This window comes from Lepidochelys olivacea (assembly GCF_965140295.1).
Source record: "Lepidochelys olivacea isolate rLepOli2 genome assembly, chromosome: 7".
Taxonomy (NCBI): domain Eukaryota; kingdom Metazoa; phylum Chordata; order Testudines; family Cheloniidae; genus Lepidochelys; species Lepidochelys olivacea.
Window position 1 is genome coordinate 93308963 of NC_140417.1, and position 13122 is coordinate 93322084.

Below are 13122 nucleotides of genomic sequence, written 5' to 3' on the forward strand. Positions count from 1 at the left end.
TATATGTTGCCAATGTCTTATGTCTTGTCACCCAAGTAAATTTCATGCCATCATTTCCCAGAATAACAAAATGTTGGTCTGTCCCTAAAAAATGAAATCATTCAGAAACTAACCAACTAAAATTTGTTTTGTGAACATGTCCTAAAATTTGTTTTGTGAACATGCCCATATGTTGCCTTAAGCCTTTTCCAACCAAGTGGACAAAAATACTACTGAAGCCTAAACCAAAACAAAATTCAAGGAAAAAGCCCTGTTCAGAGTGTTGTATATCCCTACTCCACACTGTTTCTTTGGAAACATTTGGATTGTGGTGGGTGGGAAATATCTGAATTGCTCTGTGCGGGAGGGAAAGAAGGCGGCACTCAAATGTAGCATGGGAAGGAAATAGCAGATAATCTCAGATTGGGAATTCAGATTCTAGGGGACCATCTAAAACTCTGCTAGCTTTTAAAATTGCAACTATTTGACAAAGAATAAAACTAGAAAACATTTAGCTCTTGAACATGTCAGTGCTAATTTGTCATTTGATAGCTTTCAGCAACCTAGAGAAGGGAAGGGTATGGAATCTGATCATGTTTCTGAAGCAAAACAATAGCACTAACCAGTTACCTTTTTATACAATTATAGGATCTTCACACTCTACAGCAAGTCACTACCACTTGATCTGGCCTGTCGAGTCTGGGATGTCTTTTGCAGAGATGGAGAAGAGTTTTTGTTTAGAACAGGATTAGGAATCCTTCGATTATATGAAGATATCCTCCTACAGATGGACTTCATTCATATAGCGCAGTTTCTAACCAAACTGCCTGAAGACATCACATCAGAAAAGCTTTTTAGTTGCATTGCAGCTATTCAGATGCAGAACAGTAACAAAAAATGGGCCCAGGTGAGTGAAAATAATAATGTGAATAGAAGTAGTTGTTAATACACATTTCTCAAAATAGACAGTGGCCTGTATAAATTCAGAACCTGTAGGGTATCTCCATTATAGAGCCTACTTTCTGCTGGAAGTCTGATTCTACTTTTAAAACAAACAAACAAAACTGTATCAAAAGCATATGTTTGGATTGCTCTCTCTTTCTGTAAAGTGCATCCTACTTATCTATTTGAAGAGCAGATCTGTTGTCATTCGTGGAGGTGATTGCTTACTACTTCCTTCATTGGTATATAAGTGCAGGAAAGGAAGTTCTTCAAGTGCTTGTTCACGTCAGTTCCAATTAGGTATGCCGCCGCATGCATGGCAGCCAGAAAGTTTTTCCCCTAGCAGTATCCGTCGGGTCGGCTCAGGTGCCCCCTTGGGGTCATACCTTTATGGCGCGGGATATAGAACCCTGCCGACCTGCCACCCCATCAGTTCCTTCTTACCACCTGTGACGGTTGGCCGGAATGCTCGTGGCTCTTGCTCTGTAAGTGCAACTCCCCTAGTTTCTTGACTTCTTCATGTAAATAGTTTGTATGTAGTGTATAGTTCTGATTTAGTTGGGGGTGCACCTTTTGCCCCCCCACCTCCTTTTTTCCTTCGTATTAGGGCATGCCTCAATCCCTGGGGTTTAAACCCTGCATAGACTGTGGCAAGCATGTGCCAAGAAGTGACCCTCACACTTTTTGCCTGAAGTGTCTTGGGGAAGGCCACCTCAAGGAGCACTGCAAGATCTGCAAGGGTTTTCAGCCAAGCACCCAAAAAGAGAGGGAGCAGCGCCTCAAGGTACTGCTGATGGAGGCTGCTTTGTTTCCGCATTTGGACCCTGGCTTTGCGGAGCAGATGCCACGCGCCTCAGCACTGGTGCGTGGTGCCCTGGCACAGTCAGGACACGAGTCGGTGCCAAGAAAGGACTCCAGTAGAGACTCTTGGCACCGGCAGGCGTTTCCTCATAGGAGCTCCGCACAGGGCAGTGGATGGTACCTTTCTCATTCTCTGGTCCTCCACAAGAAGAGAAGACCGAGAAGCGACATTCCCCCATGCCCAGGGCAGCACTGTAGGAGCCTGCTGTGAGACCCACGTACAGCCACGGGAGCTCAGCCTTCGTATTGAAGGTCGCATTACCTCCTGCCAATAGAGCTCGCTTGTTCGGACCTGGTCAGACAAGTTGTCCTTGGCAGTAGGAAACCTTCCACAGGGGCTACCTACCTGGCCAACTGGAGGAGATTTTCAATCTGGTCAGCACAACGCTGTCCATTTCCAACTCTCATGTCTATAGCCCTCATACTGGACTACCTTCTCCATTTCAAGCAGCAGAGGTTGTTCATGTCGTCAATAAAGGTTCACTTGGCTGCCATTTCTGCCTTCCATCCAGGTACAGGTGGTCAGTCTTTGCCAACCCCATGGTCGGTCGTTTCCTGAAAGGCCTTGACAGGCTATACCCACACATCCGATAGCCAGTCCCAGCATGGGACCTCAACCTGGTCCTTTTCAGACTAATGGGGCCATCTTTCAAACCACTGGCAACATGTTCTCTGCTGTACTTCTCCTACAAGGTGGTGTTTCTGGTGGCAATCACGTCAGCCACGAGGTGTCTGAGCTCAAGGCCTTAACATCAGATCCCCCTTACACTGTGTTCTATAAGGATAAAGTTCAGTTCAGACTGCATCCAGCTTTCCTTCGTAAGGTTGTCTCCCAGTTTCACATCAATCAGGATATCTTTCTCCCAGTTTTCTACCCTAAGCTGCGCTCTAGCAGTGAGGAGCAAAAATGTCACTCGGACGTTTGCCGGACGTTCGCCAGGCGTTGGCTTTTTCATTGAGCAAATGAAACTGTTCCAGAAGTCCATTCAGCTGTTTATTGCAGTAGTGTACAGAATGGAAGGGCTTTCCAGTCTCTTCCCAAAGAATTTAGTCATGGATCACGTCCTGCATCCCGGCATGCTATGACCTTGCGAACATACCTGCCCCTCCACTTACAGCAACAAACTCCGTGAGGGCACAGGCTTTGTCAGCTGCATTCCTGGAGCATGTTCCAATCCAGGAAATATGCAGAGCAGCAACGTGGTCATCAATACACACTTTTACCTCACATTATGCTATCGCCCAGCAGGCCAGAGACGATGCAGCTTTTGGTAGAGCCGTGCTGCAGTCAGTGAACCCCTGAGCTCTGACCCCGTCTCCAAACTCGGACTTGGTAATCACCTAATTGGAATTGACATGAACAAGCACTCGGGGGGGGCGGGGGGATGGTTACCTACCTTCTCGTAATTGTTCTTCGAGATGTGGTGTTCATGTCTGTTCCAATATCCACCCTCCTACTCTTCTGTCAGAGCAGCTGGCAAGAAGAAACTGAGGGTGTTGCAGGTCGGCAGGGTCCTATATCCAGCGCCATAAAGGCGTGACCCCAGGGTGTCTGCCTGAGCCGACCCAACGGATACTGCTAGGGGAAAACCTTTTTGGCTGCCGTGCATGCGGTGCGCACACACCTAATTTGGAATGGACATGAACAACACATCTTGAAGAACAAGAGTTACGAGAAGTTATGTTTTTTTGCCTGCTCCATGGTCATGGAGCTTTGAAGGGAACCATAATAAAATGGTTGCCCTAAAATGAATTGGCTCAGGCCTCCTTAGGATCCTGTATATGACCATCTTTCCAGTGCAGAAACAGTGGGGAAAATGCTATAGTTAGAGGCCAGAAAACAAATATTTATTGTAAAACCTTAAATCTTACTTACTATAAAATATCTCCTAACTGGGAAATTGACTAAGATGTAGGATTTAAAATTTATGTAGGGCACTTTTTCAGCAATATTTCTTGCTTCTATATAGTGCAGCTTTGAATTGTGGCATTTGAATCTCTTGTGGGCTTTAGCAGCTCAGGAGCTGGTCACATTTTTCTATATTTGCCCAGAATTTCTTTCTTCAGAAGTTTTAGAAAAATATTTAAAATCCAATATTCAGCAAATATTTGCACTATTGCTGCTGAAATCTATACCAGACTACAAGAGTACAAAACCCAAGGTTGGGATGAAAGAGAAGCTAAACACATTTTTTGCTGTATCAGGCTCTCTTGCACACTGAGCAGTGAAGAACAGGTACTTTAAGTGAAGCCATCATGTGGGCTGGGCTACTTGGTAGTGCTTTGCCTGTCAAATGTCTGAGCTCAGTTCTGTTTGCTTCTGGAGGAAGCTGGAGGTGTGGGAGTACTCCCTAGGATGGAGTGGAAAGGGAAGTGCCTTGATTGTGGCCAGTAAGGATTAGTGGTATCTGGCTTCTAGTCCCTTTCAGTCAGTCTCTTCTTGTGGAGTTGGCAGTTGCAACACTTGACCTAAAGATTAGACATTAGGGGAAACATAGGGATCCTCAGGTTTATGATAAATGTAAATCCTTGTTGAGAAAAACATCTGTATTATGATCTCTTTATAAGGGTAATCTATGTTATAACTATTTTAATATTTAATTAACATTTATTTTTTTTAAACCTGCAAATCATTTTAACCTGCCTTTTTAACACTGATTTATAGGTATTTGCCTCACTAATGAAGGACAACAAAGAAGGGGACAAGAACCATAGCCCAGCACTGAAAAGCTAATCTCCATAATGTAAAGGTCTATTGATGTAGAAAACCACTTGATTAAAAAGGATTTATTACATCATTTTTATGTGAAAACCACTATAGAGAAAAGCTTAAGAAACACAAGGAGAGACAGTATTTGACTGAGTACAGTGGCAGAAATTGATGAAATCTTCACCCTGTTGCCAGTATTAAATAGCTTTTTGTGGGAAGAATTGTTTTCACAGAAAGCAAAATACTAAAACTTGTGAAACTGAGAAGTGGGTAATACATATTTAATATTTAAAAAGAATCTGCTTAATGCAATAAATATTTGTAATAACTTTTGTTGGTACTTACAAAAATTTAGACATACTTTTTTTTACAAATACCACAAAGGCACTTTTTTTGGGGAGTGACGAAAATATTAAATAAGAACTGCTTTCTGAACCAAACACTCTGGTACAAAATTACCACCACAATTAACCAGTAAGAAATATTGTGGACCAAATGAATTTTTCGGTATGTTTGTACCAGATAATATAAAGTATTGGGGTATGTCTTATTTAGCTCACTTAAATTGTAGCTTCATTCTTCAGTTTAGGCAAATTTAACTCAGGAACTGTGGAAATATTGTGCCCTATCCTGCTACAAATGAAGTCAGTAGCAAAAGTCCAGTTGACTTAAATGGTGGCAATATCAGGCCCATTATTTGTAGTGTATTATAAAGGTGTGTATACACTGCAAATTAAGGTATAATGTTAGCATGGGTAGGTATACCAGTGCAACAATTCTTAATCTAGTTAGCATGGGTAACAGATGGTTTCAATCATTTGTTTTTTGAAGTGTTGGGTGTGCAGCTTTCTTAAAGGAAAATTAAATGGATATTCCGTGAACTGTTTGCCACCAACAGTTTATCTTGCTTAATCATTACTAATAAAAGAAATGGTTCACTCTTATGCTTGATGGTAAACACTAAAAACAATCTTCTGACAAGTCTCTGTATGTTTTCAGGAGCACTGATACTAAAAATTTCAGTCCACACAAAAATGCTGAAAAAAAAATGCAGACGGAATAGTTTTCGAAACTTTTTTTTTCATGGTGTGCAATACTAAAAAATCCAAAAAGCATATTGTTTGGCAATACTTTGCTTTTTCTTTTAATTGTGTGAGATCTAAGATCATATGGTACATGTCACACAAGCAGATATTTCCTAGTTTCTAAAATATGTAAAACACAATGTTCGATCTTAGGGATTAGAAATTGAAAACGGATAATACTCTAAGTAGCTAACACTTGCTCTTTCGGAGTCCATTTTTGATAGTATTTAATGTAAATACATTGCTTACTTGTGATTTTGTAATTGGTCCCTCTGTGAAAATGAAGTCAGATTTATCATTACATATTTTTAAATTTGGGAGGTTTTTTCAGTTGTCCAGTGTTAAAAGCAGAGTCTGCATAACTTGTTCTGGTTAAAGATTTGAATTACAGTGTAGTGTAACTTTTTATGTCGCTATCTGGTTTAAAACTACATTTAAATATAATACTCATAACATACAATTTAAAGTTAAAATGTCTGAGATTTTTTCTTGTGTGTATTCACTACTTTAATTGGATCCAATTTATTTGTCTTTTGTTTTTGAGTTCTGTTGTACAGTTTTCTTACTTTTCAAGTACAAACATGTATATAAAATTGTAAATAGAAGGGATCTAGCCTTCATTTAAGACCACTAGTAACAATCCTGTGTAAATAAAACTCATAAGCAGAACAACTACTTGAGTCTCTTTTCCCTTTTGGGGGCATCTTCTTTAATTTAATACAGGAGAAAACTCTTGCTTAAAAAAACTTCTTGCCAAACTTTTCTCTTCAATCTGATAGAGTTGTACCTAAAAGATTTTCTTGTAGTGAGGAAAACTGAAATAATGTATTCATTGATGAGCTTGATGTAGTGTGTTGCTGGTCATCCCAGGTGATAGATTCAGCAACATTGCTGATCTATCCCATTTAACATATGTATAATGCACAGCATAGTAGGGCCTTTGGGTACTACTGTAATACAAATGAGTTGATATTGATTTGAGAGTGCTGGTTTGCTGGTGAGCTAGGCTGGGGGTGTGAGGAATGCCCCCCTGAAAGTGTTCCACTTGTGGACCTGTCCTGGGGTCACTGATGGAGCCAGAGTCGGGGGGGGGGGGCGGCATTTTGCTGTCTTGATAATAGATAGGCATGTTAACTGTGTTGCCAGGGACAGTCAAGGGGATGGAAAAACTGACTTGTATTCAGTGAGTCACTCCTTATTTCATTGTTGACCCAAAGGCACATGTTGAATTTGTTCTGACAAGGGGTTGCTTTTCTGATAGGGTGAGGAGGAGGTAGAAATCAGTCTATCCTCACCAAAACTTGTTCTACTTCCGGGAAATAGTGAAAATTTGGACAGAAGAGGTATGATGGCGACCTTTCCTCTGTCAATAGATCAGAAGAGGACAGTATTACAATTCAGGCAATAAAGAGGTTAACATTAATTGGATAGTAGTTTGGGCATAGGAGACACCTGAATTGTGAGCAGTAATATCATATGTGCTTCAGGTAGGGTAATCACATGCCCTTATATTAGGGTTTTTGTCTTATATACACAACTATATGCTCCCCCCACCCTCCTGAAAAAAGTGTCCTAATTTTTCACACTTGCTATCTGTCACCCTAGTTTCAGGTTTTCTTCTGCTGAAGTTACATGCTAATAGAGGATCAGTCTAATCCTCAAGGGTATAATGAAAGGATTGGTCCAGAACCAGCACACATTGGAAATGGTTACTATTGCTTTCATAGAATCATAGGACGGGAAGGGACCTTGAGAGGTCATCTAATCCAGTTCCCTGCACTCATGGCAGGACTAAGTATTATCTAGACCATTGCTGACAGGTGTTTGTCTAACATGCTCTTAAAAAAATCTCCAATGATGGAGATTCCACAACCTCCCTAGGCAATTTATTCCAGTGTTTTACCAACCTGATAGGAAGTTTTTCCTAATGTCCAACCTAAACCTCCTTTGCTGCAATTTAAGCCCATTGCTTCTTGTCCTATCCTCAGAGTGCTTTCATGAAGCACCTACTGATAACTCTGCTCAATAAAAATCCAAAACAGAAAAGTGGTTCTGCATTACAACTCACACCAATGCTTGTGAATTATTAAAAAATGAGGGGGGGAAAAGTAGGATGGTCCAGTGGTTAGAGTAGTTGACTTGGACTTGGGGACCTGTAGTGAGGACAAATACATTAAAGACTATTCGGTGCTCAGATATGGTGCTGATGGGAGCCATATAAATATTTACTATAGAATGAGGATATGAGAGTGCTTCATATAACTTTTTTTTTTTTGGCGTTTCAGAAGACAGGAGGGTGGGGCGTAGTCTGTGCTCAGCCTCCAATTGTAAGTTGGTGATATTAAACAAAATGCTATACTGTTTCCCTTGCTTCACTGATGTCAAAACCCCTTGTCCCTAAACATGCATTCAGACCATAATCTCTTGAAATTCTGTCCAGACTTCTTGTCATCAAGGTGTAAAGTAGTAGTAACAATTTGTTAGTACCCTCAATTTGTAGCTTAATTTTCAAAAAGGATATGAGCTGGAAACTCTCTGCTTCTGCCAGACCTTGGTCCTTAATTTGCTAAATATCAATAAGAGTATACCTGTGACAGTTATGCAGACAATCCCATGATGTGGTGCGGTGGAGTGTGGATAGAATAATAAATGATTTCAGTATCTGCTGCTTTACCATAGGACTTTAACTGGGGTATTAGTTGTCAGTTCAGTTCTGTCTTAGGGACAGCAAAGGCTTTCATCCAACTGTTTGGAAGAATCCTAGAATATCAGGGTTGGAAGGGACCTCAGGAGGTCATCTAGTTCAACCCCCTGCTCAAAGCAGGACCAATCCTGAATTTTTGCCCCATATCCCTAAATGGCCCCCTCAAGGATTGAACTCCCAACCCTGGGTTTAGCAGGCCAAAGCTCAAACCACTGAGCTATCCCTCCCCCCTTTCTCTCAGCTCTTCATAATTAGAGGAACAATGTACTTGGTACCAAGCGCCAACCTATGTTAGCTAGGCCATCAGTAATGAGGAATTATTGTGCTTATATACGAATGCACAAAGCCTTGGAAACAAGCAGGGAGAACTGGAGGTCCTGGTGATGTCAAGGAATTATGACGTGATTGGAATAACAGAGACTTGGTGGGATAACTCACATGACTGGAGTACTGTCATGGATGGTTATAAACTGTTCAGGAAGGACAGGCAGGGCAGAAAAGGTGGGGGAGTAGCACTGTATGTAAGGGAGCAGTATGACTGCTCAGAGCTCCGGTACGAAACTGCAGAAAAACCTGAGTGTCTCTGGATTAAGTTTAGAAGTGTGAGCAACAAGCGTGATGTAGTGGTGGGAGTCTGCTATAGACCACCAGACCAGGGGGATGAGGTGGATGAGGCTTTCTTCCAGCAGCTCGCAGAAGCTACTAGATCGCATGCCCTGGTTCTTATGGGTGACTTTAATTTTCCTGATATTTGCTGGGAGAGCAAATACAGCGGTGCATAGACAATCCAGGAAGTTTTTGGAAAGCGTAGGGGACAATTTCCTGGTGCAAGTGCTAGAGGAGCCAACTAGGGGGGGAACTTTTCTTGACCTGCTGCTCACAAACCGGGAAGAATTAGTAGGGGAAGCAAAAGTGGATGGGAATCTGGGAGGCAGTGACCATGAGTTGGTTGAGTTCAGGATCCTGACACAGGGAAGAAAGGTAAGCAGCAGGATACGGACTCTGGACTTCAGGAAAGCAGACTTCGACTCCCTCAGGGAACGGATGGGTAGGATCCCCTGGGGGACTAACTTAAAGGGGAAAGGAGTCCAGGAGAGCTGGCTGTATTTCAAGGAATCCCTGTTGAGGTTACAAGGACAAACCATCCCCATGTGTCGAAAGAATAGTAAATATGGCAGGCGACCAGCTTGGCTTAACGGTGAAATCCTAGCGGATCTTAAACATAAAAAAGAAGCTTACAAGAAGTGGAAGGTTGGACATATGACCAGGGAAGAGTATAAAAATATTGCTCGGGCATGTAGGAATGTAATCAGAAGGGCCAAATCGCACCTGGAGCTGCAGCTAGCAAGAGATGTCAAGAGTAACAAGAAGAGTTTCTTCAGGTATGTTGGCAACAAGAAGAAAGCCAAGGAAAGTGTGGGCCCCTTAATGAATGAGGGAGGCAACCTAGTGACAGAGGATGTGGAAAAAGCTAATGTACTCAATGCTTTTTTAGCCTCTGTCTTCACTAACAAGGTCAGCTCCCAGACTGCTGCGCTGGGCATCACAACATGGGGAATAGATGGCCAGCCCTCTGTGGAGAAAGAGGTGGTTAGGGACTATTTAGAAAAGCTGGACGTGCACAAGTCCATGGGGCCGGACGAGTTGCATCCGAGAATGCTAAAGGAATTGGCGGCTGTGATTGCAGAGCCAGTGGCCATTATCTTTGAAAACTCATGGTGAACGGGGGAAGTCCTGGATGACTGGAAAAAGGCTAATGTAGTGCCAATCTTTAAAAAAGGGAAGAAGGAGGATCCTGGGAACTACAGGCCAGTCAGCCTCACCTCAGTCCCCGGAAAAATCATGGAGCAGGTCCTCAAAGAATCAATCCTGAAGCACTTACATGAGAGGAAAGTGATCAAGAACAGTCAACATGGATTCACCAAGGGAAGGTCATGCCTGACTAATCTAATCGCCTTCTATGATGAGATTACTGGTTCTGTGGATGAAGGGAAAGCAGTGGATGTATTGTTTCTTAACTTTAGCAAAGTTTTTGACACAGTCTCCCACAGTATTCTTGTCAGCAAGTTAAAGAAGTGTGGGCTGGATGAATGCACTATAAGGTGGGTAGAAAGTTGGCTAGATTGTCGGGCTCAACGGGTAGTGATCAATGGCTCCATGTCTAGTTGGCAGCCGGTGTCAAGTGGAGTGCCCCAGGGGTCGGTCCTGGGGCCAGTTTTGTTCAATATCTTCATAAATGATCTGGAGGATGGTGTGGATTGCACTCTCAGCAAATTTGCAGATGATACTAAACTGGGAGGAGTGGTAGATATGCTGGAGGTCAGGGATAGGATACAGAGGGACCTAGACAAATTGGAGGATTGGGCCAAAAGAAATCTGATGAGGTTCAATAAGGATAAGTTCAGGGTCCTGCACTTAGGACGGAAGAACCCAAGGCACAGCTACAGACTAGGGACCGAATGGCTAGGCAGCAGTTCTGCGGAAAAGGACCTAGGGGTGACAGTGGACGAGAAGCTGGATATGAGTCAGCAGTGTGCCCTTGTTGCCAAGAAGGCCAATGGCATTTTGGGATGTATAAGTAAGGGCATAGCGAGCAGATCGAGGGACGTGATCGTCCCCCTCTATTCGACATTGGTGAGGCCTCATCTGGAGTACTGTGTCCAGTTTTGGGCCCCACACTACAAGAAGGATGTGGAGAAATTGGAGAGAGTCCAGCGAAGGGCAACAAAAATGATTAGGGATCTGGAACACATGACTTATGAGGAGAGGCTGAGGGAACTGGGATTGTTTAGTCTGCAGAAGAGAAGAATGAGGGGGGATTTGATAGCTGCTTTCAACTACCTGAGAGGTGGTTCCAGAGAGGATGGTTCTAGACTATTCTCAGTGGTAGAAGAGGACAGGACAAGGAGTAATGGTCTCAAGTTGCAGTGGGGGAGGTTTAGGTTGGATATTAGGAAACACTTCTTTTTCACTAGGAGGGTGTTGAAACACTGGACTGCGTTACCTAGGGAGGTGGTAGAATCTGCTTCCTTAGAAGTTTTTAAGGTCAGGCTTGACAAAGCCCTGGCTGGGATGATTTAATTGGGGATTGGTCCTGCTTTGAGCAGGGGGTTGGACTAGATGACCTCCTGAGGTCCCTTCCAACCCTGATATTCTATGATTATATTGTACCAGTCCAGGGGAGCTAAAGAGTTCAGCCTTCCTCACAGGAAGGCTTAGTTGCTGTGGTGACAAGCATGTGGATTGTGGTGGGTAGAAGAGTCTGACTTAATGGAGGCTAAAGAATGGTACTCTATAAAACTAGCGTTGCTGATGCAAAATAAACTAGGACAACACAATTTCACAGGAATGTAACAAACCTTCTCAGGGACATCCAAACAACTCCATGTAGGAAAACAAACAAAATAGTCTTTCGTTAACTGTTTTATTGATGCTTTATGTTGAGACAGATCATTCTAACTTCAGCCAGTTTTGAAAGTTCAGTATACTTATCTTTTGCCCAACCGGGTCACTATAACTTGTTTCAAATTCATGTGAAACAGCTTTCAAAAGCAGTTGGTTTCATGCTGTGTGAGGTCAACAGTAGTGTAAGTAGGTGATTTGGCTACTATACTGAAGTGGGTGCTTTCAAATCTTGCCAGAATATTACTGGTTGGGAATGTTGATTTCTGTTTCACCTTGTCATTTTGGTTTAGGGCATGAGTTAGTAGGGTGAGGGCGTGGGTGCTGGAACTAAGAGTGCAGGGGTGCTGGCTTGATGTTTCCATTATATACAGGGTTTACAGTTTGGTTCAAGGGCTTCAACACCCCCACTATAAACACTTGTTCTAGCATCCCTGGGTGAGGGTGGCAGGTTCTCTAACACCAGTAAATATTTTTCCCCTCTTGGTTGAAATGAACGAGTAGCAGCAGTTAGATTCTCCTGACCAGAATAGTGTTTCCAACTTTCTAATAGCAAAAAACTGAACACCCTAGCCCTGCTCCTTCCCTTAGGCCCTACCCCTGGTCACTACCTTGCCACTCCCCTGGTGGCTTGCTCTGCCCTACTCTCACTCACTTTCATTGGGCTGGGCCAGAGAGTTGGGGTTGAGGGCTCAAAGTGGGCGTGTGTGTATCCTGCATGGTGGGGCCAGAAATAAAGGGTTCACGGGGCAGGGAGTTAGGGGTGCAGGAGGGGGTGAGGGCTCCACCGGGGGGCTCTGGGGTGGGGCTGGGGATGAGAGGTGTGCACTACAGGAACAGGCTCCAGGCTGGGGCTGAGAGATTTGGAGTGTGGGAGGGGACTGTAGGTTGAGGCAAGGAGCTAGGATGCAGGAGGGAGTACTGGCTCTGGGCTGAGGTGTGGACTCTGGGGTGGGGCTGGAGATGAGGGAAGCTGTGCTGCACCCTGGAAGCAGCTAGCACCAGGTCCAGCTCCTACAGGGGTGGAGTAGGAGCCTCTGTGTGTTACTCTTGCCTGGCCCCGGGCACCGTATTGTGGAGCCTCCTGGTGCTTGGGGTGGGGAGGGTGCATGGTCCACTACCTAGGAGCCAGACCTGCTGACCGGACTCTTAACTGCCCTCTGGGTGGTGCTGACAGGAGCCACCAGGGTCCCTTTTTGACTGGGTGCTCCAGTCGAAACCCACACACCTGGAAACCAGCAACAACTTATTTTCATGGAGTTGTTCCTGATTGACTCTTATGGCCATGTAGCCTGGACCAGGAGTCGCCACCCATGCAGCTAGCCAGGATCAACGCCCCAGGGAGAGACAAGCCTGTGAATGGTTTTCGCGCTTTCAGCAAAATAAACCAGACGCTGCGAGAGGTCCTAGGGTTTCAAGGGCTACTGCTGCAGCTGTCG

At 43.9% G+C, this 13122-nt stretch overlaps 1 protein-coding gene across 2 annotated transcripts in view; it reads left to right on the top strand.

Moving 5' to 3' along the window:
• The window catches only part of TBC1D12 (TBC1 domain family member 12), a 100392-nt gene extending 94153 nt beyond the window's left edge, over positions 1-6239 (top strand). For both annotated transcript variants that reach the window (XM_084634848.1, XM_084634849.1), the window contains 2 exons: positions 628-886; positions 4448-6239. In XM_084634848.1, the coding sequence (XP_084490974.1) occupies positions 628-886; positions 4448-4516 (328 nt within the window). In that variant the 3' untranslated portion in view covers positions 4517-6239. The remainder of the gene's footprint in view (positions 1-627; positions 887-4447) is intronic.
• Positions 6240-13122: the final 6883 nt, after the last annotated feature.